We start from the raw sequence: 26591 nt of genomic DNA, 5'->3' as shown, positions 1-26591 counted from the left end.
TTGCTGTCAGCTCTGGCAAGATTAGTGCATGTGGCTTTGGTCTTTTATTGGTTTTGGTGTGTTCTTATACCCGATTCTAGAATTTTCGAGAAAAAAGAGAGGGAAGCAATTTTGCTCTCTCCCCCGGGGAGGTGGGTGTATGTAGGGTACAAACGATGCAAGTAAAAACTATGGTCCTGTGATATTTTAGGTGTCCTTTTCCTCTTGCAGTATGCTACGCTTCCAAAATGTAAGGAGACAATGAAGGCTGCAAATACTGGAAATAATTTATGTGGTGTTATTGGTCATGAGAAATACCATTCCCTGTAAAAACGTGGGAGGTTTTGCTAGAGATTCCAGGATTAAGCCCTGACTTCAGCCCAAAGCAGTAGAATTGCTACTGCTGGTAGCAAATTAGATTGTGGTTCACTTTGTCAAGGTGGTCTTACCTTACGTCATTTTCCTGCATTATTTTACTGTTTTTGTCCTAGATTTTCTTGCCCTTTCTTTATTTTATTTCCTTGTAATTACTTGAAGCTGTGACAAGTGCTTTGGTGTCTTCTGATAGTGTTATGTGAGTGTTTGACTGCTGTCCTGCTATTCTGTAGCAAGAGAGCCCTGCTAGCACGGAATCAAATCCACAATATTGGCACATTTTCAGAAACTCTACAGTGAAAACAACATCCCAGAAGGCCACTGAAGCTCTTCCAGAACTCATCTTCTGCTGACATTAGTGTTGCAGTCCAGTGTCGTTAGTGGAAGAAGGCCTGTCTCTCAATTCCATTAGGAAAACTTTTCCCTCTGTCTGTGACAACTGGATAATAAAGCATGGCAGCTGAAATAAGCTTCAGTTCTTCAGTTTGAAGTGTTGAGAGTAAAAAGCTCAGGGATTGTATTCTGCTGTTTCTTATCAAGCATGAAATTTAGACGAGCTGTTTTGGACAACTGGGTATATTGCAATTAGATATCGGCTCATGTGAATGAAATGTTAGCGGTTCACCCATTTTCCTCCAGCTTTGCTGTTCCAAGACCTTGGGAAAGGGAAATATGGTACACTGGCCAGCCTGGATAGCTGTAAACCATGTTGTTTTTTCTTTTTAGCTAAAAGACCAGCTCAAGAACAAATGCTAACTTCAGTTGCACCAGCTCAGAAAATTACCAAACCTGCTGCAAAATATGGAGTGCCTTTAGTGATCAGGAAGTCTTGTGATGCACCTAAAAAGCCTAACGAGAAGAAGCCATTGGCTAAATCTAGACAGGTAAGAAGCTAAGTTACTTAAATGGAACTGTTTTGTCTTATTTAAATCCTATGCAAATACCATGCATTCCTTTTCAAAATGTCTTTTATGTAGACACATGCATCTGCAGAGAAAGTAGTAGTAGTTTAAATGCTTGGCTTGCTTCATTATTGATGTTTTTGTTTAGTTGGTTTTAATATAGTGATTTTTGGAGACTGCTACCTTAGGTTTGGTTTTTAATTCCACTGCTGAATTAGATGTGCTTTGCATGTTTTCAGTTCCTTTGTGGGTGTTGACCACTCTTAGAAATATTGGAAGTCTGTCAGGTATACCAAGATCATTGATACTGGATAGGAATCTTTGCATCTTTCTTCTTCTTTGTTCAAAAATAATCTCAAATTTTCAAAACACAGAAAACTTTTTTAGTCATTTTCTAAAGTGTTGTCAGCTAGAGGAATTATGTAACTGGAAGAGGAGTTTCCCAGACTTAATTGCATGAACTAATGAGAAATAGTCTTCTGTATACCTTCATACAGTACTTCTTGATCTTTCTTCCAGTCATCTTCTCTGTAGTCCTTATTATATAAAACTCTTCCCAACATCCCCCCGCCCTTTATTCCTTTAATTACTGCATGGCCAGGAGATGTTTATGATACAGCTATTTTGAGCTATATACACGTGCCAAACAACAGGCAACCAAGAAGCTTCTACTTCAGCAAGAGAACTAATTCAAATTTGCTTCTGAATAAGTAATATTTTTGTTCTTGTGGTGGTGGGGTTTTTGTGCATTTTGGGGGTTTTCTTCTTTCCTTCTTCCCATGGCACTTCGGGGAACATAATACTGAGATCTCTATCCATCTGTTAATTTTCTATCCACCTGTCAAATTTATCTTAAGCTATAAATTATCCTTGACATTCAAAAGTTACTAGAGGTTTAGGGAAAAGCTCATTGATCACACAAGCCTTGTTCACTTGTGATACACAGTTTGAAAAAGAGAGCAAGAAGAAGGGAACGCACAGACTTTTTGTGTGCCCTTATGAGACCATGGGGTTTTTACGTTCTAAGGTTTTGCAACCATCTGCTAGTCTGTTGCTCTTTATAATCAGTTTCACCAGCCAACACAGATCCAACTTGCACAGAGACTCAAAGTAGCAGGGTAGAGACTGAGGAAATATCCTCTTGCTGCATGTAAGGAGTCGGTAACGCTGCAATTTTAAGGCATATTCTTTGTGTGGATTGTACCTAGTGACAAGGGATAAGATGTAGGATAGAAACAATGGCTACAGCGTAATGTAAATTTTCTTCTTTACTGTTGTTCCAGGGTAGTCTGAGCTTGCAGCTCCCAACTGGCTTTTCAGAGGAGTATGTAACAATCATCTCCTTTGTTTAGTGATATTACATTAACTCACTGTAGTTTAACTACATTGATTTAAGTCTCTAAAGGCTTCCAACTTCTGAAATACTTGATTTTAAAGTACTCGTTTGATAGGCTTTTAGGTCATCAAAAGAAAATATTATCAAGTTCTCTGTGTTCTAGTATGGTCAGAAAAAAAATGCTTTAGAAGTAACCATCACTTTTTTGAGAAGATTAGAGTAAGCAGCACCACTCATTATGTATAGCTGCCTCTTTACCAGGTATTCAATAGTGGCTGTGTTCTCCTCTTCCATAGGTAACAAGAACCTTGGTTAGAGTTACCCAAGCAAAAGATCCTAAGTTTAACCTAATAAATTGATTCTCCAAGTAAAAGAGAATCGTAATATCTAGGGACCCTCAAAGACTTAAAATAGGAAAAGATTGTAATGCAGAATGATATTGCCAGAGAAGAAAAATTAAGACAAAACAGACTTAAAAATTACTGCCTTCAGCTTTCAAGACAGAGCTTCTCATAGAGAATGAACAAGTACAGTAGCATTTACCCTTAGATCCTAGCAGGGCTTTTCATTTAAAACCTCCTGAGTAATTAACTATTTTAAACCCCATTTTGCACATACTAAGTTGTGGGTTTAAGATTTTTTTTTTTTTCTGAATAGAATTTTTCTCTCATTCTGGCATCGTGCTATCTAATTTGAAATTTCACCTTTTATCCAGGCCTTTCCAACTCCAATGAAGAAAATGAATCCAGGAGAAGAAAGGAGGAAAATGTTTGAGGTATCATGAGATCATCTGTTAATTTTCAAACTAAGCAAAAGCTAAGTCCAGAGCAAGAATGGCAAAATAAAACCTTCAAACCTTTCCTCCTTCTCTTTTTTCCAAACATTATGTAACAGTTATTTTTTTTAAAAAAATTTTTTTAATCCTCATGGACATACACCAGCAATTGGAGCACTAGCTATCTTGACAGAGACTTGACAGAATAATGGCTCAGTAATAAATACCAAATTATATGCTTATTTTTCAGGAAGCCTCAAAAAAGAAAAGGTTAGAAATGCCTGAAAAAGAAAAACGCCAGAGAGATCAGGTAGACAAGATTCTTGAGACTTTCTTTTTCCACTCATAGTAATTTTAATGAAATATCTGTGCTGTGATGTGTTACATGTTACGTAAGAATATGAAGTAGTTTGATTTCCCATTTACTAAACATGTTTAATCCTTACGTATTGCAGATCAGTTTACTGAAGGCAGATGAAATGAGAAGATTGGAAAAAGAAAGGGTAAAATATACTTAAAATGTGTTAATAGTGAAGTTCAATTTTTACTTAGTGATTCCTTGAATTATGTTTTCCTGTATTGTTTTCTCCTTCAGATGGAACGAATAAACAGAGCCAGGGAACAAGGATGGAGGAATGTGCTTGGTTCAGGTGGAAGTGGTGATGTTAAGGTTGGCAGCAGATGCAGAAATGTGGTGTAGTCTGTTCCCCCCTCCTTTGGTTATCTGGCATGGTCTTCTCTTTTCAGAAAGATCTGCTCTTGGAGGTCAACTCTTGGGGCTGCTCATTATTAATCTATGGATAGTTTAAGAGAACCTGTATAACAGACTCTCTTCCCTGGCTTTTTGGAGATCGTGTGCAATTTTCATTTTTAATACTTACTAAATTTCTGAATCTCTTCTCTTTCTGCCAGTAATGGTTTTCATGCACCACTTTCTTTTTTCCACTCCTGCTTTTGCTACTTTTCCTGTGCTGAATCTATGCATGAACAGCTTCTTTCACATTCAAGTTTGTTCTTGAATTCTTTTGTTGAAATCTTTTTCCAGGTTCTCATATTATGAAAATGGACCCCTTCCCCAGTATTAAACACCTGCTTCTAAGCATTCTTTGTTATTTAGCAACATAAATGTTTATATATACTGATAAGTTGTTCAGGAGGGGGGTGAAAAATCCTGAGTAAATCTAATTATTTTTTTCAGAAAGCAGTAAACTCTTTAGCCATTCACTTCTTACATAATTTAATCTGATTCCTATGGCCGTTTCTTTTTGCCTGTTTGTGTGGGTCATAGTTTCATGGAAACATAACTGTTCTGGGAAGTAGTCTCATGAAGTTACTTGAATATAAAGGTCTGGGTACTTTCATCAGACAGAGACAGTGCAGGAATTTAAGTATTGCTGTGGTATAAATCTATCTGACAATAGAAAATGGATTAAAACACAGCTATTTGTTGTGGTGGTAGTGAGTCTTACAAAAACACATGGCCTAAACATGTTTAGTAGGGTTTTTATAAACAAGCTCTGACTGAGCACTAGAGTCAAAATGAAGAGAGGTTTTATTTTCTGTGCCTTGTACAAGAAAAAGGAATGCACAAGCGCTTGACCAGGTTTCAGTAGCTGCTTATTAAATATATTATTTCAAAATAGACATCATCTTCGGATGTGTCCCACACATCATGTAAGTAAAGCTTAAATATAAAAGCAAACTTAAGCATACCAGACTTCAAAAACTACCAGGTGCTGATTTAATGGAAAAATTGAAAAACACATTTGGTTCCTGTACCATCCTTCTCTCCCTCTCAAGACAAAACTGGCAGGCACCAACACAAGCTTCCATACAGCACAATGTATCAGCATCGTCACATTTGGATGAGAGCTACATACGTTCCTGAAAGCAATCATGTTTCTGATTAACTTTGAAAGTTTTATTGAAAGGTCCTTAGACACTGCAAACGTATAAAGTGTAGCTTTATACAGTACTATAAAATGTATAAAGTTGTAGCTACAGCTGCATCATAATCAGTATTCTCAGTCATCTACGGAAACTGAGGTTCAGTGGCTGTGTACATTTTCACAAAGTGCCACTGGTGTAAAATGTCGTGGCAGACATGCTTTAAAATTCATTGAAATGTCTTCTCCAAATTGAATAGTTTAGTACAAATCTTACTGCAGGCTGCTAGGTTATCATCGCTTCAGGTTTCCATATACTATTACGGTATTCTTGACTTAATTATCCTTTTCCTTTCTCCAACATGAAAACAGTGTATCCAGCAACTCCCTGATGCTGTCAAATAGCATTTGTTCAAGCTTTCCAATAACGCAAGCCATATAGCCTCTTATGGAGGCACAGCAGGGTCATGCACTGCATGATTTTTCTCCTCCTGTTGTCCGTCTGGGTTGGTTGCTGGCACCTGTTTCTGAGGGAAAGTAGGGAAAGAGATGGCAAGGATTTGCTTCGGGTTTATGGTTCTAGCAGGGGCTGTAACTGTCCTTCAGACTGTTGATGAGCACCTGCTTCATAGCACTTGCCTAGAGATTGATAATACTATTTCTTCAGATAGTCCTTTTGAAAACTGAGCTCTAATAATGACAGGTGAAACCTTGAATAGTGTCTAAAGCAAGACTTTTCCTTCTATTTGTAGAAACTATAGTCTTGTATAGTAAATTATTTTTATTCAGATGATCAGCATACCTGTGTATTTATTTGAATGCCTGGATAAATCTTTCAGTTAGTATTCTATCATATGGATTATGGGGAGCTATTGATGGGTGTTGAGCAACTGAAACTCAGGATATGAGCTAAATTCCACTGTCAAATATAATCTGTTTAAGAACTTCTAAGTAGGCAATCTTAAACCTGTCACATCTGCACTCACCTATTTGAATTTATTTAAAATACTTAAGACTACTCTGGAAGGAACACTGACACTATTATTAAAACAAATTCCATAGATTCACTACCATGGGCTATTCAGCTGCTTCCCCCAGGTGTAAAGGGAACATCTTTATGCATGTGCTGACAACCTTAACCTTGTTTTGCCAGTTTCACGTTTTCTGCATCCATCCTTGGCTACTACTGTACACAGCTGCTTGCAACATTTTTTTTTAATTATTTTCACATGAAGGTTCTGTAGGAATTCTAATTCTTTGAGAATGACAGAGATAATTTGTGTAAAGCAGTAGCTTGTGGTAGATGTTCTCCTGATCTGAGCTTGAGTAGGGAAGCACCTCAGTTCTGGTGATGAAACGAAATTATAGGTTGGTAACAATGGGGATTCTCAGATAAATCTGCACTTAATGCCATTCAGCAACCTTAGAAGTGTGCTTAACCATTTCCAGCTTCATGAAAAAATGGGTGTTCGGCTACAAATCACTCATTAGTACTTCAGTTAGTATTGTATCACTTTTAGCTTTTGTGCTAAAACTTTGATTTTTGCCATGTAAGAACATCTATGTCCAATTACACTTCAATGTATTTGTTACCAATAACTTCCAAAATATGTGACAGATGTCTCATGTATAACTAGACTATTATCAGAGGGAGGTAAAATGCTGTGTTATTCTGGAGTGGTAACAGAAAAATAAGTTTTTAATTTATCTGTCTTGTAATTCATTAAAATAGGGGCATGCCAGGAATAAAACTAGGACCAACTCAGAATTGTTGCAGAACATATTAATGCTTTTATTCTGCTGAAGATGTGAAAATTGGAAGGGATTGTTAAAACCAGTATTTGAGATTTGCACCTTACCCCTTTTGACTTCCAGGCACCATATTATGGCGGTGGAGGTGGTGTTGGTCCTTTTCCTGTGTCTTCCAGAGGACAATATGAACACTATCATGCTATTTTTGACCAGATGCAACAGCAAAAGGAAAACATTAGAGTAGCTGAAGAGAGGGAAGCCAAATTGAGGGCGAAAGTACAAGGCCAAGAAGTTGTTGAAAGGTATGGCTGCCTTCCATTAGAAGTTGCATGTGGTCTGCTTTAGATGAAAGTAATGAAAGTTACTGTACGTATTTATCTACAGAGGAATTCCACCTGGAATACGTCCAGGAGTTCCTAAGGGGCCTGCAGGTCATCACCCTTTACCTGATGCTGGTGCAGTTAGGAAAAAAATGAAAAGATTGAAGGAGGTGTCTAAACAAGCCAATGCAAACAGGTTGGACTATGATAATCCATAAATCTGTCCCTACATGTTAGATTCTTGTTCCGTGTCATGTTTCATTTAGTAGTTGGGCATGTCTCAAAATCACTTTTATCCATTGGTACTGTGCCGTCTGTTTGTGTGTTAGTCCCTCACAGACCACAATTCTTTTAGAACCAATGGAAACTTTGGCTTCCCCAACAGTGGAAAAAATGGATTGCTAACAACTGTAACTAAACTAGATTTCATCCAAAATTCTCGGCTTAATGCAGTTGTAGGTAAAATTATAAGCCTCCTTTGCTTTTTTCATAGTTCTGCTTTTTGTGTTACCTGCCAAGACGCTTCCTTCTCCTGTCATCTCATTCTGACTGCCTTCTCTGTAGCTAAGCGTTAGACTCTCTAGCATAGGAGAGTGTCTAGAATGCTCCCAGAATTGTTTGCTCCTGTTTATTGATCAGTGGAAAACTTCTAGGAGCTTTTATTGAGATGCAAATGCCAGGTGTTATAGTGGTGTGCAACTTCTCATTCAGTGGTGCTTATTCTTTGCAATTACTATAAACTGAGTATTTTATATATAAAAGGATTGTAAACAAGTATTGATTTTTTTGTTCTAAATGATTTCACTCTTTGAAGTAGCTTCTTCAAAACTTCTTTTCTCTCCTTCAGATCTGTTACTGTTGCCCAAAGAACTGTGTCCGCACTTGTGAGCAGTAAATGGGAAAATATCTTTTTTTTTTCCTAGAAGTTTAGTACATGACTGTTACTGATTAACTTTCATAGAGGGACAAATTTTCTCATGCATTATTTAAACTTCTGCAGATCCAATGATGTATTGCATGGAGGAAGAAATAAATGGAGTTAATGTGAGGAAAAGGAAGTGGCCAAAGAAAACATTTGTTCTTCTAAACTAATTCTATTCAGTTTTATGTTTTAATATAATATATTTTGCCTTTATAGATTTTTTTTTTTCCTATTTTAAAATTTGCAGCAATACCATAACACATTTAACACTGCTGTTACAATTTTGTAAGCTACAAGGTATATTTTATTTTCCTTATAGTAACTTGTGCTGTTGTGAGCTAATTAAAATTCCTTCTGGTACAACCTGGTACTGAAAGATGGATTTTCCCAGCTGATGTAGATGCGTATTTCCATCCTGCTCTACTTATTCTCAATGCTTTACACAATGTGCCACGATCCCCAAATCTTGCCTAGATTAGGAAACAGTGTGCCTCGCACATTTGACAATATTAAATGATACTTGGCTACACCTGAGTAAAGTGTTTTAAATGTGTTAAAATTGAGAGGAACTATAGTAGAGGGCTGCAAATTATGAATTATCTGAAGATCATGAAGAGAAACTGATCCAGGATTTCTCAACTACTTGAACTTGGAGGCACTCACTGAAAATACTGTGCAGAAATTTCAAAATAGGTGGAAGGTTTTTTTTTTCTATTTATAAACTGGGTTACCTTTAGCCTTAAATAGAGGTGCTGTTTTTTAGCATTTAAAATGTGGTAAGTATTTGTACTTTACTATCTAGAAGCAATTTTATTATCATAGATAGCCTAGCAGCATTTCTCTCCTGCACTTTATTCTTTCAGCTGGAGATGAAATATAAATATAAGTGTTTAGGATGTTTAGCTCAAACAAAGAATTTAAATAATTGCAGCTTTCCTAAAGATAGGTAATTTAGAGCATATATTAAAGAAGTTGAGAAATCCTCAAGTTGCAATCTTTCTGATTACAGCTAATATAAAGCTAAGTATATTCAACATCAACAATCTTTAAAAACTGTCTCTTGGACAGAAATGCAGCCCAGAAGAAATCTAGTTGAAATATTTTAGGAAGATGAGTCACTCAGCTTTAAAGTAGGGAAAACCATTTTCATAAAGCTTAGTTGAAATAAGTTTTTACTGTGAATTTGGTTTGAGACAAATAGGTTTGGGTTTTTCGCTTGGGAAGCACCTGTCCCCCAACACTGTAAGCTAGACTTCAGCTATATGATAGGGGTTTGGACAGATCTCACTATCCACCAATTGAGTTAATATGTAATGAACAGTTACAGTAAAAATCTTGTAGTGAGTCAAATATGTGTATACAAAGGTTGCCAAGTGTTTGTTTCTTTACCAGTAATGCCTACATGGATCGTCTTGCTTTTTCAGAGCAGCTATGGCATTTGTTTTATTGTATCAAAGTAGTTTTATCTCCGTCTTCCTCTTAATGAACTGTAGCATATAGAAATATTTCATTTCCTTGTTGCTTGGGGGGGTGGGGTGAGGGGAGAGAAAAAACAAGATGCAAGGATGTTTAATTAGTGTGCTAATTCATTTATGAATTACTAGCAATAGCTCCTGTATTGCAAAATGATTCTTTCTTTAACTGTCTCAGCCTGATTGGTTATTGCCATCAGCTTATTCCAATTTTCTCCTGCCTGTTGCTGGAACCCCAATACTCCTCAGTCAAATGAGGCTAGGGGAACCTTGGAAAGGGGACTGCCTCATCATTCTGCCATTTGTTAGAATATCTTACACCATTTCTGAGTGTTTTTTTTTTTTTTTTTTTAATAGAAAGCTTCCTCTGAGTCCACTTCTAACCAATTTGTCAGAAACTGGTTCTTCTACAAAATGCTCATTTGTATGTACTAGGAGACTTGCCAGATGCTCGGTTACGGTAACTTGAACATAGCCGCCTTCTCTACCCAAGCAGGTCCCTGACCTGGGGTGGAACATGTGAAAAAAACCATCTTGTTCTGGCTAATTCTAAGGTAGGAAAATTTTTTCACGGTCCCTTTAAAAACAAACAAAAATACCCTAAGATCCCGCAAAAGGAGTTGCCAGAACACTCTAAGAATACTAGCACCGTACTACTTATCTCAGTGGTAGAAGCTCTTACTCCAAACGTAGGTTGGTTGAAAGACTGCTGCAGTATTGACCTTACTGACTGACTCATGTGAGGAGTTCTTGCTCATCTCTGAAGGGAAACCTTGAAGGAGTCGTCTTTTTCACAAACGATAACAATAATGAAACAAGCTGAGACATTTTCAGAAATAATTGTGCTAAGATTGTGTTTTGACATTCATTTTTGTTTTGGTGACCAGGATCTGGATCACAGTGTTTTGGTTGTTTTTTTTGTTTTTGTTTTTTTAAATTGTTCTTTTAACTTAGTTGAGCCTATTTTCCTCCATTTTGTGGAAGTCTGAGTTGTATTTTGGCTGATGAAAGGCATTTTTTGAAGATGCCTTACTCATAGAAAGTTACTTTTTTGTGTGTGTCCTAGTTAGAATAAATGTAGGGGGGTCTTTTGAATGTCATATTTCAGACTTTCATCTTTCTATGTGTTGCAATTACTCAGGCAAAAAGGATGGATAGCTGCAGATAGAGCAAAGCAAGTTGAAGAATTTTGGCAACGAAAGAGAGAAGCCATGGAAAACAAAGCTCGAGCTGAGGGACACATGGTATGGAATCTGGTCTTCCTCTGTTTATTACTGTTTCAGCATGCTTTGTGAATCTTTGAAGTAGCATCATAACCATGAAATGCTGGTGAAATATTTTTCTTAAGTATTTTAAAAAAAAAAAAAGAGAATGGGAGGTAGGTTTTTTGCATTTTGTTATTGATTTTATTAAAATGTAACAGAGTTGTGCAATACATTTCTCATGACTGTAAATTTATTCACAAAGGAAAATACCTTGGTTTGCATGTGTCTAACTTGATATTGTGAATTTTAGAACATTCATTTACATTTTTTTTTTTTTTCTGGTCACAGCTTTAAAGTTTTGGTTAAAATTAAACTATGTATTATTCAGTAGCTTGAACCTAAAATGAAGTTTAATTAAACTGATACAGCTAATGATCAGATACAGTAGTGTGTTTTACAAAAACACATTCTGCTTATTGAGAAGGTATTATAAAGACATCCGTCTTTGTCAAGGTTGATGTTTCTAAAACCTTTACTCTTTAGAGATTAACTAGTGGACAGCGTCACAAAATGTTCTCTGTTCTTTATGCTTGCAGTTTTAAATTCAGTATTCCTTTAGGAAGTTTGTTTTGCAGTAAAGCTATCTTGGAAATGACTCATTTGCACTAGGACTTTGTGTGGTTGAACTATGTGTTTTCATAATGTGGAGAGCTTTGCTTTTTGAGTGCTCCTCCACACTACTCATACAACCAAGTCACAATATCACTGTCAGCTGCTGAAATTAAACTGACCATGCTGGCATTGCAGTGAGATGAAACCAACTGCAGATTTATAGAAGCATCTTGTGAGTTATATCTGAATATCAGATCATGATTTACAGCCAGGTCTTTGTTTCAGGGATTATTTCACTTATAGTAAGCAATTCTTAAATGCTTTGATGGTGAAGTATCCTTAGATTAGTGCATATGTTTTAAAGCATGAGTCTTCCACTTTAAGACTATGGTTCTGTTTTTTAAAACCTCCAAGACCAGTAAATAATTTTGAAAAAATGAACAATTCTTGTTAAGACTGCCTCTTCTTAGACAAGTCCTTAGTAGTACCTGCTTCCATTTTGTTCTTGACTTTGTTGGCATTAATATAAATGTATGAAATCAATTAATGCAAGGTACCCAAGTATTCAGGTTAATGTTTCTCAAGTTTCTCTAATGTATTCAACTGAGCCCAAATGTTTTATTCTTAACTGGCTGCAGTAATAAAACAGGGAGGTTACTGAACAGTTGTAAAAGTAACTTGCAGATGTTTAAGATGTAACTCGAAGCCAGGGTTCCAAATTCGTGGACTATCATTTGCCATTGATAGCAGCAGCTTCCTTCTATTCATGCAGGAAAATAATTTGATTAGCTGGCAGTAGTTCTCATATAGGGGGGGGACTCTTGTCCAGACCATGATGATCCGAGAGGAGAAATCCATAGGAATCATCAACTAATACGCAGCTCTTTGTATAAAGACTTGTAAGTCAAATGACTCGCACTAATTTATCCAGCTTCTGTTAATATAGAGTTGCTGTCAATTTTAATTTTCAAGTGACAGTCTAAAGTTTGACTCAGTAGTTGAGTTGATGATACTTTCAGTCATCTCTTCTTTAAGACAGCTCCTGACCTAATTTGCTACTTCACTGTAGCTGTATGGCATTGCAAAACATTGAGTCCTGGTCTTTGAAAATTTTAATGCAGGCAGATGAGTAAAAGTTAACAATCTACAGAAAGAAAAGGAGTTCTCAAAAATCTTGCTTCCTGTTTCTTTCTTGTTTAAGAGCAGTGATATAAATCTCCATCAGTTTGATGAAAATACCTAAACTAACTTGAATGCTAGAATGAAGAACAATGAGGTGACTTGAATAGTGCCAGTTAGCTTTTGTAAATCTCAGGAACATGCATTAAAAAGTTAAAAATAAAAAAAGTATTTTCTGAAAAGGTGAATATGGAAAATATTCCTTTCCATTTTGTATAACTTAATGCTCAAAGCTGAAACCAGAATTCATGGAGTCGTCATGAATGTATGCTACTTCTTATTCACAGGATGGTTCCTTTAATTTGTTCTCTGATCCCCCAGTCACTAACCCACAGAAGTGCAGAAATGTGCTGTTTCCCTGAGTTACTGATTTTTTGCTCAATCTGAGAGAGTATTTAGCCAGAATATTTCAATTCAGTCCTCCCTATCAAGAACTTAACTGGAGTATTTACTTACTGATAGCTCTCTATACTCAAGCCTGAGAAAGCTAAAGCCCTGGTATTTTGTAAGGCAGAGGGTCCATGTAACTATCACATGTATGCTTACTGTCTTTATTGTACGTTGAGTTAACAAATCAAGATATTTTTAACCTGTTCAGCAGAGGCTTATGGTATATCATGAACAAAATAATGTAAATATTTTGGATTTTAATGCAAGCAGGAAACCTGGAGTTAAATGATTCTTGTACTGTTTGTTGTTGGACTTTCTTAAAGGTTGAAATCCTTTTGGTGACAGTTAGGACGCTGTAGGACATCATACTAACCAAGGCTATACACTGTGAATGCATATGTATTAGGCATTTAACACAGCTTGTTAGATGTAATATGTATATTTAAGTATTTTATTAGGTTTTTCAGTTTGCTACTTGTAGTATGTTTTTAAAAAAGTCATCATTGTGGAAAAAGCTTAATCTAAGAACATATAAAGATTCCACTTTTATTTTAGGCTTGGCTCAACAATGGCAGAAATGCCAACTCTGTGCCACAATTTGTATATAATCCAGATGTAGAAAAACTTGTGCCCATCAGAATTTAGGCTTTCTAACATAGCAGGAGAAGAACAGAATTGCAGGGAGAAGGCAACTCTATTCTTAAAGCTCTAGTCTCTCTGGCTACTCAGGATTTCTAGTTACTACTGTCATATGTTTCGTGTAAGTGAAAAAGGGTTATCGGTTAACTTCAGAGCAACTGCGGATTTGGTTTCTTGTGAGTGAACAGTTATTGGATAAAGCAGATAATTTTACCGCCCCAGCCACCTTAAATTTGATACCATTAAATGGCAAACAGGGTACACTGCAAAACGTGGCAGATATCTATGGAGGCAGGCCCATTTCTGCAAGAGGAAGGAAATCCAGAAACAAGGAGGAAGAGGTATGCTTGCCGCATGTTTGCCACTTTGCTCATCACACAAATAGCACTATTTTGACCTTGACTGTGCCTTGTTTCCCTGCATGGTTCATCTGTGTAACAAAATAAAAGGACTTCATAAATTCCTAGGAAATAATTTACTGTATAAAGTTCTAGAGTTCAGGTGTTCTGGGGTTTTTGGTTTTTTTTGTTTTTTTTTTTTTTTTAAAGAATCAAAATAGTAGTTGTCTACATCAGTCTGTCTCAGAGAGGTTCTTGAATGTGCATCCATATAGATATGACTCTGTATATCTTAATCCTGTTGTGATAAATATAACCATTCCTAGCCTTCAATGATATAAAATGTTATGATAGCTTAATACTGGAAAACATATGTTCCAGTTTTGTTTATTTTCGTTAGATGAGAGTTTTTCTGGAGATTAGTAAATGCTGATATGGTGATAGTAATATTGTGTTGTTTGGTTCCCCCCCCATCTTTGTGTTTTTTTGGTTTGTTTTTTTTTTTTTTTTTTTTTTTTGTGGAATCATATGTATTTTAAGTTAAGCATACTGGGGACAGTTTCGGTATAATTGAAACTTATTTCCTTTCTTTGCCTTAGGAATATTTGGCAAGATTAAGACAGATCCGGCTACAAAACTTTAATGAACGTCAACAGATTAGAGCAAAACTCCGTGGAGAGAAGGTTGGTTTGAAAAATAAATACTTATGGAAGTTGGCTGTGGGATGTATTCTTTTATCCCTGTGTGAAGACTCTTCTTGTAGGCAGTTTTATGTATAGACATATATTTTTGACATTTAATTCTGTTCCGCAGTTAGTGTACTTCCATCTCTTCTTCCAGAATATGCAAAATCTGTTCGTTATTTCAGTGGTGGGGGCGCAGCTTCAGTGCCTGTAAAGTAACAATGTTTTTAAAACAAGACAACAGAAGGTTACATCTGAATTTGACACCTACATGTCTCATCAAGCAATAGCATGTTTATGTTTATTTGCTTTTAGTTATAGGAACTTCTCCAGAATTCATTTTTTGACAATGCTCACACAGAGTGCATATGAAGCAATTCTTTTCATATATTCTGTAGGTGTGTATTAAACTTAGAAATTCCTGGCAAGAGCTCAATTTAATCAATACAATTTTTTTTTTTTTCAAACATCACTTTTCCAAAATATGTTCATAATACAACAAACACAATATAACATGTTCATAAAGTAGATTCAGAACAAACACTTCTTAAGGTGTCAAATGAGTAATCCGAGGCACCCTTGGAAGCAATCCATTTACTTGTTTAAAAGAGTTTCATTTGAGAGGCAATCTATGTAGTAAATATGGTCTGGAGTTTGTTTCCATTTTTTCATTAACCTACTGTGTGGTCTTGTACTCCTGTCTGCTCTTACCCTTCCTGTCCATTGAGTGTTTGGGTTTTCTCAAGTGATTACCTGCTTATTCATTCACATTGTATTTTGTGATTTAAAACTAGAGAAATGTTCCTGCCCCCTCCCCTTGCCACACCTTTAAGCACCTGTATTAAGTGCTTTCATGCATCTTATGTATGGTGAGTGGACATATAAGGCAAGAGCATGCCCAGTACCACTCAGTTTCTTTGGACCACCATCCCAGCTAAACAGAGTTGCGCATTGCTGTAGGTTTGGGGGCGAGGGGTGGGGTGGGGTGGTTAATGCTAAAGTATTCTAATTTTTTCCTGTATTAGTGACTTCTTTTGAATAGGTTTCTTTGTTTTCTTTATTTTCTTTAACTTTGACTGCATCTCACTGGTGAGATGCAAGAGAGCCAAATTCAGTCCCTTGACTGACATGCAAAACTTCTTTAGTGCATTGGAGAGGAACCCATTCCCCTTTCAATCTAAAATGAATGATCCAGAGCAAACGTTATGTACGTTTCTACCTGAGGAGACTATGCAAACTTTATAAGATGTGCTAGTGGCTAAGTCTGGCATGGGACCGACATGGACCGTTTTCCTAAGTTTGTCTTAAGGAGCAAGAAGAAAATCAAGGTTTTGTGAGTCTATGAAGTTACTGTAGAGGCTGGTCAGCGAAGCTGATCACTAGCGCTGACTCACATAAAATGCTGAGCTGATGCACCATAAGCACATGCTGTCTTAATTGCATTTGGTGCTCGTTTCACTCATAACTCTGTCTCTGCTGTTTTGGACAAGCTTCAAAACTGCTGCAGTGGGACTAGTCATCTCCATACACAGCCCTACAAAATCTTACTGTGGCTCATGAGTACCCTTAGAATACAGACAACAGTGCTAAAATGTCACCAGTATAGAGCCAGTGCTGTACTGCACTGTTCCAGTTTTTTCACTGAGCAGCTGCAACACTTTCCCTCAAAATTAGGAGCACCCATGCTCTCTGCAGTATGGTTAACTGCAGAAGTAAATGTACTCTCCAGAAACCTTTTCTCTGGAGGCCAAGGCTGCTTGTGCTAGTGAAGTCAAACAAAAGTACTGTTACTGTGCCCATGACACTAATTCTCTGTATGGGTTATTAGGCACATCAGGAACCTAACTTCTTTTCCCAGTGGCTGTACCTTACCTGAGGTCGCATTGTATGTCCCAGAAGGTATGCCACCGACAAAGGAACAGAGAACAGATTAATATCTTACCAGGAAGTAGGCCTAAGCTAATTTTCAGAATTCAAAGACCAAGTTCAAGGGGTGTTTTTTTGTTTTGTTTTTTTTTTTTTTCTTGATGGCCTGTGGATGCAAACTTTAGCATGGAGGTTCACTTCTAGAGGAACACCATCTCAGACCAAATCTTGTCATAGATATGTTTGTTTCCTTATGTTGATAAACAATTTTATATATATCGCTACTGCATAGTATCCTATTTTATATACAATAGATCAATATATGTATTCATTCCTTTGCCTATGAAAAGTGCCAGATTATTTTTCTGAAGTTTTTCTATCTCCAGTGTTCTTTCCAGTCATCTTTTTTTCCTGTTAGCTGGCTGAAGCCAAGGTGGGCCTTATTTTTTTTTATTTTCACTTAATTTACCTAAAATTCTTGCTTGTGTTTTGCCAAATTATTTCTAATAATACTCTTTTTCTTATACTGCAAGAAGCCTACTAAATAGACCTTCTAAATAGTTTATTTTAAATAAAAGGTCTGCACAGGTTGGTCATGAACAATAAAAGGCTGCTGTCAGAATTTTTTTTGCGTAACTCTGTCAGTCTGTTCTGTAAATGAGAGTATGCAGAGGCCGTGGAAAGAAGTAAGAGAGACTGAAAACAGAAATGTCAGCCATAGACCTTATATATTCTTACTTGTTACCATTTCCCCCCTCACCCATTCCACCTTCCTTGGAGCACATACAGTGGAAGAAACTGGAATTCCAGAGCTTCAAACCTTTCTTGTTTACCTTACCTGCAGAGCATGCCACAGTGATGAGGAGTGGCAGGTGAGAGCCCAGCATCGTTAGGTCACTTGTCTTGCAACAGTAGGCGCATTACTTTTTTCCTGGCTTGTAAAAGCTTCATATCTTTTAGAACAAAAAAAACCCACAAAACCGAACAAATAGACAAAAAAAACCTCCCCATGAATCTCAAAGATGAAGTTCTGTCTAAGTAGACATTACATTTGAGTGAGGAGTTACCTAGTGAAGTTATGACCCGTGTTAGTCATACAGTCAAAGTGATCCGAGTAGTCACTTACATCACTCAGCTTTTAAATACATGAGTTAATGATAATTCTTTGAGGACTCTTACTTTGCAGAATGAAGCTGCCAGTTCTGATGGACAAGAATCAAGTGAGGAAGCAGAACTGAAACGCAAAAAGATAGAAGCACAGAAGGTAATTGTGGGGAAGGAGGGGATGGAACTTACTGTTTTCAGATTTGTTTTGTATCTCATGAAGTTTCTCACATTTCAGTTTGCTATCAACAGTTTGTTCATACATCCACTACAAGAGGTTTTTATTTTAACTGTGTTGAGATAATAACTCTGTTCAGCTGTTTTATCTCAGTAATTTTAAAATATGTTGTGACATAGCATAGCAAGTCAAGGATTTTTATCATCCCTGCCTTTGGGATTTTTCTCTGGGTTAGCTTTAGTCCTAAAGGAAATTTGGTATAACTAAAATAGCATTTTGATACTGAGAGGGAAAGGAAGATGTACCTTAAATAACAACAAATTTATTTTAGTTAAAAGAATAAAGGAAGGCAAAACTCCCTACCTGTGCTGACATGGGCTACATGTGGATTGGAAACTGAGCTATATACCTTCGTGATGAAAGACATTTAAAGCAAATGAGTTTCACAGAAATCCAATGTTTGATTGGAACTTTATTCCATATGGTGTTCTTATAACAGTAACTATCTCTACCATACGATACATAGCAAGTATTACTCTATCTATTGTATGACTTTTTTTTTTTTTCCATCTTCTGCAAAGAGCAATGTAAGAACAAGCTATCCTTATGCCTAACCTTAAAACTAGAGATGAAACAGCAACTGAAGCCTTTTGTGTTTATGTTGAGTAAGTTTGTAAAGTTTAAACTGGATATTTAATATTTTGTGATTAATGCATTTGGCTTCAAAACTAATTTTAAGGAGAGATTCTAATTTTACATTACTCTGTTTAAGATTGCTATGTACACTAAAAATACAACCATGCAAATCAAGAACTGTAATTAAATTTTGAGGAGTTGCCGTTATTTTCAACGTAGAAGATCAGTTGTTATACTTGTGTGGTGATTTTGGTTGTCAGTGGAGTCCTTCCTTCACAGTCTATACATTAATAAGTGAGAGAAAGGAAGATAAAGTAATCCAAGAATGTTTCTTTTTAAAATGTTCCATGGAATGGGGTACTAATGCATTTTATGAGTTTAAGTTGGTCTTTTTTTCTTGCTTGTTTATTATAGGCCCAAGCAAACGCTCGAGCTGCAGTTCTGAAAGAACAGTTAGAGCGAAAGAGAAAGGAAGCGTATGAAAGAGAGAAAAGAGCCTGGGAAGAACATGTAAGAAAATAAATCTGTTACATGCAGTCAAAGTATGTAGTGTCGTATCTTTGTATAACTAAAATCCTGTACTGTGATTTTTCAAGCTTAGATAATTGGTTTGTCTTCTGAAACTGAGGAGAGCATCTGTCAGTTAGAATTCCCTCAGAAGCCTAACCTTAGGTATACTCGAATGAAGAATTTGGTTCAAGAATTTAAGAACATCAAACCTAAGAATCATTAGGATCACCTTAAGTATTTTATTAATCATCTGTAACTTACCAAAGTACTTAATCTTCTTTTGCTTCCATGTGCTGTGGAGTGACAAGTCCAACTAGTAATATATCACTACAAAAAGCAGGATGTTTTGAAGCTGGTAAACTGGAAACAGTTCACATGTGCAGCTGGCACTTGTCTTTCGTATGAAAATGTGTGGCATTATTGTCCTTTTCTAAGGTTTACCTGGGCCTATTTGATAATACTGTGTTTAATGTGCAAAGTCTTGAAGTTAATTTATTGATCTAAATTTTTTTTTAATTGAATCTGTACAGCTGATAGCAAAAGGGGTAAAGAATCCTAATGTGCCTTTTCATGTGGGAGCTACAGAACACAGTCCTGTGCATGGACTACAAGAGCTTGGAGCAGCTCTTCCTAAGCCACAACTTCCAGTGAAGCCTGGTACACCAGTCATCTCCATGACTTCTGCTTTGAAGGAAGTGGGTGTGGTAGGTACTTCTGCTAAGAGGGTAAAATTGATGAAAGGAAAAAAAAATACCTCACTTGAAAAAGAATTTTTAGAAGAATGTATAGATTAGGTAGAAGAAAATCATTAAGGATACTTGCTTCTCATTAGGGAAAGAAAAAAAAAGTAAAAAGAAAGCAAAACTTGGAAGCTGTTAAAGTACCTCTGTACCCTGAAACTCAAATTCAGTCAGTTTTGAACAAAATGGCTTATTTATGATGGACCCTAGGCAATTTCAGTTTTGATCAAGGCAGTCATGATTAGTGGAAGAAGATACCAACTAACCAGCATTTCCATCAGCCTCTTGAAGAGGGCAGTTAAGGAGTTCGTAACCTGGTGGATGTGAGAAAATAAATTTTGAATGATAGGACTATTTTATGTTAATTCTTGTTTTCAGTGAGTTTGAAAGTATATTCTGATTATAACAGAGAATACAAAGTTTGAGACTTGCATCTGATAGTGTTGTCTAAAACATTATTAGAGACTTCCTAATTTCTGTTTTCTGTGATCTTCAATCCTGATACTGTAAATGCTTACACATTTACCTTGACTACCACCATTTGATTTAAGTAACAATTGTGAAACTGAGCATACAAGTGAATTTTTGTACAATTTGAGTTTTCAACGCAGTCTGTGCTAATTTGAATGCTAACTTTTGGGTTTTTTACCTAAGCTATTTCTAGATTTTGGTGTAGTGTGGGATTGTATACTGTATACAACCCCGAAGGCTATGACTATGGGAACATAGTGAAACTTAGTGCTAAATAATGTATATAAAATGTAATATGCTGAAAGATGTTGGTTGGTAGCTGGAAAAATAAACAAATCATGTTTTGTCAAATGCTTAAATCATTAGCACATTTTTTCCATGTGGATAGTTTGTCTTACAGTAACGCAAGATGGTGACTATAATTAACTAAAAATTAGCACCCAGAGTAATTGGAGAAGACAAGCCTTGTACACAAAGATTATAAGTTATACATTTTTGCCTTCAGGTTTTAGTGTGATTATTTTACGTATTTACTGGTTTACAATTTTGAAGAGTAAATATGCTTTCTAAATGAACTTCATATTGATTGCTTTTAGATGCCTGGTAGGTCTTAGGCAATAGTTGAAATTTCATTGCTGCCATAATTAAGGCAGATTAAGAATAATGCAGAATGTTTCCCCCAAAAATGCACCACATAATGGAATATTTGCCTTAGTTTGGTGTAATTGTGCATCTGCCTAGTCTCAATTGACTTAATCTGGGCAGGCTCTCTGATATGTTTTCAGATATCAAGGAACTACTGTTTTCTTCGTCTTTATCGACTTGACATTATATATGCTGTAATCACTAAAGTTGTTTCTTCTCCCTTCTGCTTTTCTTTACAGGTGCTCCTTGACTCTGTCCTTGCCACTTTTTTTGTTCTCCTATAGAGTTACTCATTTCTAGCATTGGAATTTGGTGGCATTTTGCTGTAGAGGTCATATGTAGCTTTATCTCTACATGTTTCATGTTCTGAAATTTCACTTGTCTGCTTAAATTGATTCCAATTCATTTGCTCACCACTTTCAGATAGGGAATGGTTTAAAGACTGAAGCTGCCCTTGAAATTCTGTTTTTGGGAAGCCCCGTAAAAACAGAAGCATCATACATTCTGTCTCAGTTTATCTGCAGTTGTCAATGAAAAGGTTTTAGAGGTGATTTTTTCACTATTATGTCTATTAATATTCTCAAGATAATTTTTTTCTGACATATTCTTCTACATTGTATTTCATGCTTCTTGGACTGAAAGGATGAAAATGTAACTGCTATCCAGGAAGCCGAGGGGGAAATAAAAAAGCCAGATTTTGCAATGCAAGTATGTGAAATCGTGTTCGGTTTGATTTAGTTTTCTTTTCTTTTTAAGAAAGGTACTATTTTAAGTGATATATGTTGCCCCTTATTTCAGAATAAACGAGAAATACTGAGAAGATTAAATCAAAATCTTAAAGCTCAAGAAGATGAGAAAGGAAAAAAAGAGTGTAAAAATATCTCTGAATCAGCTGGGTCTGAAGATGGTAAGGAACAACAAGAAGGTGACCATCCACTTCCAGGAGATCGCAAAAAATGGGAATCTGGGGCATCTGAGTTGGTAGTTCCTCTAGCTCAGTTATCAATGGAAGATTCTCTCTCTGAAACAGACCGTAAGTGCTTCTTTTGTCACCATGATATTAGTAAATCAGTTTACTGTATGTAGTGTCTGTTTTTATAAAGCAAGTACTCTTTTTTTTTTTTTTTTTAATTATTATTATCATCTTGTTATCAGTTGCGTGTCATCTGTTTCTAAAAAATAGGTGGTTATGTATTCCCTTGGATAAGGAATAAGGCACAGGCTGAGTAATTAATTGGCCTGCAGGAGATTCAACAAATAATTTCCTAATTTCAACAAATAGTTACCTGATTAAATGCATGGTTACTTTCTTTGAGCTTTCTTTGGAAGTGTCTTTTAAATGGGCACTAATTTAACAGAAAGAATAAAAAGCACTTAATATATGGAAGTTTCTTATTTAACTTCAAAATCCTTTTGTGTTATCAGTAGGACAATAAAAACTGAGGGTTTTCTCAATTTATATCTGTCACTTTTATTGCACCCTTCATCAATCTTAGCTTTTTTCTTTTTTTAAATCAAGCCTGTCTTTTCAAATTTTCTATCTGCCTTCTCCGGGCTTTTGGGTGGAAGACCTTTTTCCTGGTTTTGCTGTGTCTTATTAAGGGTCTGTTTCACATTGTAGAAAAAAATAATCATTGAGAATGTGACAGACTTACTTCGTAGCATAGTAGTTTTACATGACTAGGATATTAGAAGATGAAGAAACTTCTTTTGTTCTATTATTCTTTGTTGCTTTATATCCTCTGTTTTCCTTGGAGGGAGAAATAACAGAAACAAATGTCAAAGGATAGCAGGACAAGAGACTTTCTAGTTTCCCATTTCAGGTAAAGTTAAGGCCATCTCATGCCAGTTTTAAACATTACTCATACTGTTTTCTTTTGGAGTGCCTGAATTGCTGAGAAGATCTCCTGCTGCTATGAAGTTGCAGATGTTAACGGGCATTGAATAACTCCTCTTATTAAATGGAACTGGCAGAAGAAAGGCTCTAGACTTTTGAGGACAGTCTTAAGGCTGTCTGATTTGGGGTGAGGTGGCATGAGTCTGGCTTTGTAGTTTTTAGTTTTGTGGGGGTTTGTTTGTTTGTTCATTATGTAGAAAGTGAATACAAGTTTCTAATTTCTAAAAGTTTCTATATTTGTGTTTGTGTCCTGACAGGACAAACTCTGGGGGAAGTAATTAGATTAGATATTGGAGAACCCCACAGAAAAGTCTGGGGCAAAAGCCCTACTGATTCAGTCCTGAAGATCCTAGGAGAAGCAGAGTTGCAGCTGCAAACTGACCTCCTTGAGGAACTAGATGTAATAAATGGTAAGCACAGCTGGTAATTATCTGCACTGCAAGTGTAGGAAGTGCCAGATTGCCAGTTTGTCTACTGAGAACAGTTTGGAAGTCATAGAAGTGTATTCTGTCCTCGCTCTTGCTTTCCACTTCTGGATGTTGCCTCAGTTCTAAATGTTATAAATATCAGCACAAGCTGATACGGGAAGACATGAAAATATTTCAAACTCTGTGAAGTGGTAAGAAATTAAGAAGGATGTGCTGAAAAGAAAGGATATTCATTTTGTTGAAAAGTCTTGGACTTTGCTTATTGGTAGAAACAAGTCTGTTTTTTAAAAGGATGTCATCAACTGAATATTGTATTACATAGGTCCTATAACCTTCTTGTTAGCATGTGACTTACCGTATCAGTGGATTTTTTTTTTTTTCTGGTCAACTCCTGCTTTTTGTCCTTTCCAAGGACAAAAGGACTATGTTTATTCCAAGTATGAACTTGTACTAATCATAATGTAGCAAATAAAATTCAAATTTTAATATTTCTAGCTTTCCTCTTCCTAATAGTTACAATAAAAGCATGAAAACTTTTCTGTTTTCCTTTAAAGAAACAAAAACTCTTAACTTACCCTGTAGTCCCATTGTAGTTTATTATCAAACTGTGTCAAAGCACTGTTTAAATAGCATAATTTTGTGTTAGGTACTGCAGAACTTCTTGAAGGAGATCATCAGTCCTTAATTGTAAAAGAGGAGAAGGAAGAGAAAGCTTTTCCTACAGTCGGAGCTCAGTCTTCAGTACCAGTTGGTATCACAGAGTCTGACATGACTATACCAGAAGAACCTCAAAGAGCTGGACCTACCCAGGTGCAGAGCAAACCTGTTATGCTGGATGGTAAGTCATTTCATTAGTAATTCTAATTACAGTCTGTTTTCCAATTCAGTGAGGGAAGTAATGATCCTGTATACTTTTATTTCTTCCCATAAGTAATGTGCAGTTTTTCATTAACGCCTTTTAGGTAGGACCAAGTGCTTTCTATGCCTGTGTTGTAATTTGATTCAGTAATGTATTTTGTAAATTTCCAGAAACCTTTTTTGTGTGTCTATTGAAAACTCTCTAGAATACAAGTGGAATTCTAAAGTGCTTCAGTTTTGTTGCTGTTGGGTTTTTTTGTTTGTTTCTCCCCATCAGTTGTGCTGGAATACCAGCACCCTGCTGAAGTCTGGGGGAATGTTACTGATGTTTTTAGAAGACATCGTTCGCTGGAGCGTTAAGATACTTTTCTTGTATCAGAAGCAGACTTTTAGCTCTGGGGTTACAAAACTTCAGTTGTTTCTGCAAAATGCAGAAAATTATTAAAGCTGAAGGATTTAAGTTAATCTTAAGATGTATAGTCGCTCCTGTCTTTTTGTTTGGTTGGGATTAATTTTTAATGAGGTATATGACTTTATTAATTTTAGAGCCTGATGATTTGGAAGCAGAGATGTTGGAAGAAACAGAAGAAGGTAACAAGCACCAGAGTAAGGAGAGCAAGGAATTTCCCATTACTGTTAATGAAGCGTGGGTAAAAGGGAAAGAGGATAAGTAAGTGCTCTCTTCTTCTGATCCTTTTCTCTCCAGTTGAAACAACTAGCTTTAACTGAGTAGCATTTAGATACATCAGTTAAAATGTTAAGCTTAGCTAAAGCTTCATTGCTTGTCTGCCATGTTAATTTTACTGCACTTGGTGGATGAGGATTTTTTTCAGTTGAATAATGACTATTTTTACATGGTGTTTCCCCTGGATGTGGTATTTTATAATAGGGCACAACATGACAGAAGAAATGAGGCAGCTTCTGAGAAAGCAGCGCTTGACAAGGTGCAACCACAAAAGCAAGCTCCAGCAGGTCAGCTGAAGTCTCGTTTTGTTTATTGTAGCTGGCAGTATGGAGTACTTGAGCCATCCCTTCTCACTTCTTCACTAACCCCGAAAGAGCAAGTTTTCTGTTTTCATTTTCTTTTTTATTTCATACTTCTAAAAAGCAAATTTCTGATGGATTAGGAAGACAAATTGTGGGTGTTATTTTTGCCACTTTGGAAGAAAACATGTAACAACAAAGTTACACTATGTATAGATGAACAGGGCAATGGCCCACACTGGTACTTAAAAGTGAATGTAAAGTTTCTGAATGTTATGAAATCTGGTTATTTTACTTAAAAGTGTTGCTTTGTTTATAGACATCTCAAATTAATATTGAGCTGCAGCTTGAATTAAAAAAATGTTTTAAGCAGCTGCTAGTGATAATCTTTTATCTTTATTGCATAGAAGAATTACTTGCTCTTGGAGGTCTTTGAAGTAACTTCAGAAGGTCTGCATATTTTACAGTAGAATAAAAAATACATTGGCAATAGTGTCACGTATCGTTGATGATACTATCACATCTATTTACGGGTGGCTTAAGCACACTGGGCTTTTTTTTTTCCCAGTGTTTGGGAAAATTATGTTGAGATAGCTTTGAAGAAATCTAGTACAAGGCAAGAAGAAACAGATGAAAATGGATGACACAATAATTTCAGGACTGGATAACAAGAAACTAGAAGGCGCGAGAATAGAATAGGCTATAGCTGAGGGCTGTGTATTCTCAAAAAGTTAAAATGGGAGAATTTCACATTATAATGTATTTACTAAAATATTCCAAAGAGATTTTAATACTTTTACAGTCCTATCTATTTTCCCCTTTAATTGTACAACAGAAATGACTTAGTTTTATTCATTTTATTTACCTTTTGCTCGAGAGCTTGGGGGTTTTAATCTATTTAGATTTGTAACGGACTTTCTTTTACTACATCAGAAACTTGTTCCAGTGACTCTGTGCAACCTGAACCCTTATTCCAGAGGGTAATACAGCCTCCAGCTGTACCAACAGCCTCACCAGTTCTGTCAGCTCAGTCTTCACAGGAAGAGTCTTTTGTACCTCGTTCACGTTCCGTATCACCAGCAAAAAATAAAGGCAAAAGTTCCTTGTTGATTGGACTTTCTACAGGGCTTTTCGATGCAAATGACCCGAAGGCAAGTTTAAAAAACTAAAAAGGAATACTTGTTTTTATACAGTAATATTATTCTTATTTTCTTGCTGAGGCTGAATGAGGCCAGAACAGATGGCATAAGTTTCAGCAGGTGTTTGTATTTGTCTAGCCATGGCTGCCCTGCAGTGCGACTGCACAGCGTTCATTGTATCAGCAGGACTCGCGCAGCAGTGAGAGTCTCTGGTTTCGCCATTGAGCATTCTGTGTCCAGGTGTTTGTGGAGGAATGCCACCACTTCTCTGAGACATAACTGAGGGAGTTCATGAGGAAATTCTGAACTTCCCCTATCTGCTTTCTCCTTTTGTGCAGTTTTTCAGACTTATCACTACCTTGCCATCATA

At 36.4% G+C, this 26591-nt stretch overlaps 1 protein-coding gene across 3 annotated transcripts in view; it reads left to right on the top strand.

The window, feature by feature from the left end:
• The window catches only part of NEK1 (NIMA related kinase 1), a 51454-nt gene that overhangs the window by 14005 nt on the left and 10858 nt on the right, over positions 1-26591 (top strand). For 2 of the 3 annotated variants that reach the window (XM_082315227.1, XM_082315228.1), the window contains exons 11-29: positions 1081-1238; positions 3308-3367; positions 3618-3677; positions 3823-3870; positions 3963-4037; positions 7129-7307; positions 7390-7521; positions 10861-10963; positions 14682-14765; positions 17818-17895; positions 18964-19059; positions 19590-19763; positions 21558-21623; positions 21714-21948; positions 23070-23222; positions 23887-24078; positions 24645-24768; positions 24988-25070; positions 26016-26233. In XM_082315227.1, coding sequence (XP_082171353.1) covers positions 1081-1238; positions 3308-3367; positions 3618-3677; positions 3823-3870; positions 3963-4037; positions 7129-7307; positions 7390-7521; positions 10861-10963; positions 14682-14765; positions 17818-17895; positions 18964-19059; positions 19590-19763; positions 21558-21623; positions 21714-21948; positions 23070-23222; positions 23887-24078; positions 24645-24768; positions 24988-25070; positions 26016-26233 — 2318 coding nt within the window. The remainder of the gene's footprint in view (positions 1-1080; positions 1239-3307; positions 3368-3617; positions 3678-3822; positions 3871-3962; positions 4038-7128; positions 7308-7389; positions 7522-10860; positions 10964-14681; positions 14766-17817; positions 17896-18963; positions 19060-19589; positions 19764-21557; positions 21624-21713; positions 21949-23069; positions 23223-23886; positions 24079-24644; positions 24769-24987; positions 25071-26015; positions 26234-26591) is intronic. The other variant, XM_082315229.1, reaches the window with a different exon arrangement.

The sequence above is a fragment of the Platalea leucorodia genome, assembly GCF_965183815.1.
Source record: "Platalea leucorodia genome assembly, chromosome: 6".
Lineage (NCBI taxonomy): Eukaryota > Metazoa > Chordata > Aves > Pelecaniformes > Threskiornithidae > Platalea > Platalea leucorodia.
Note: the sequence above shows the minus strand (reverse complement) of the source record. Positions and strands in the feature narration are given on the sequence as shown.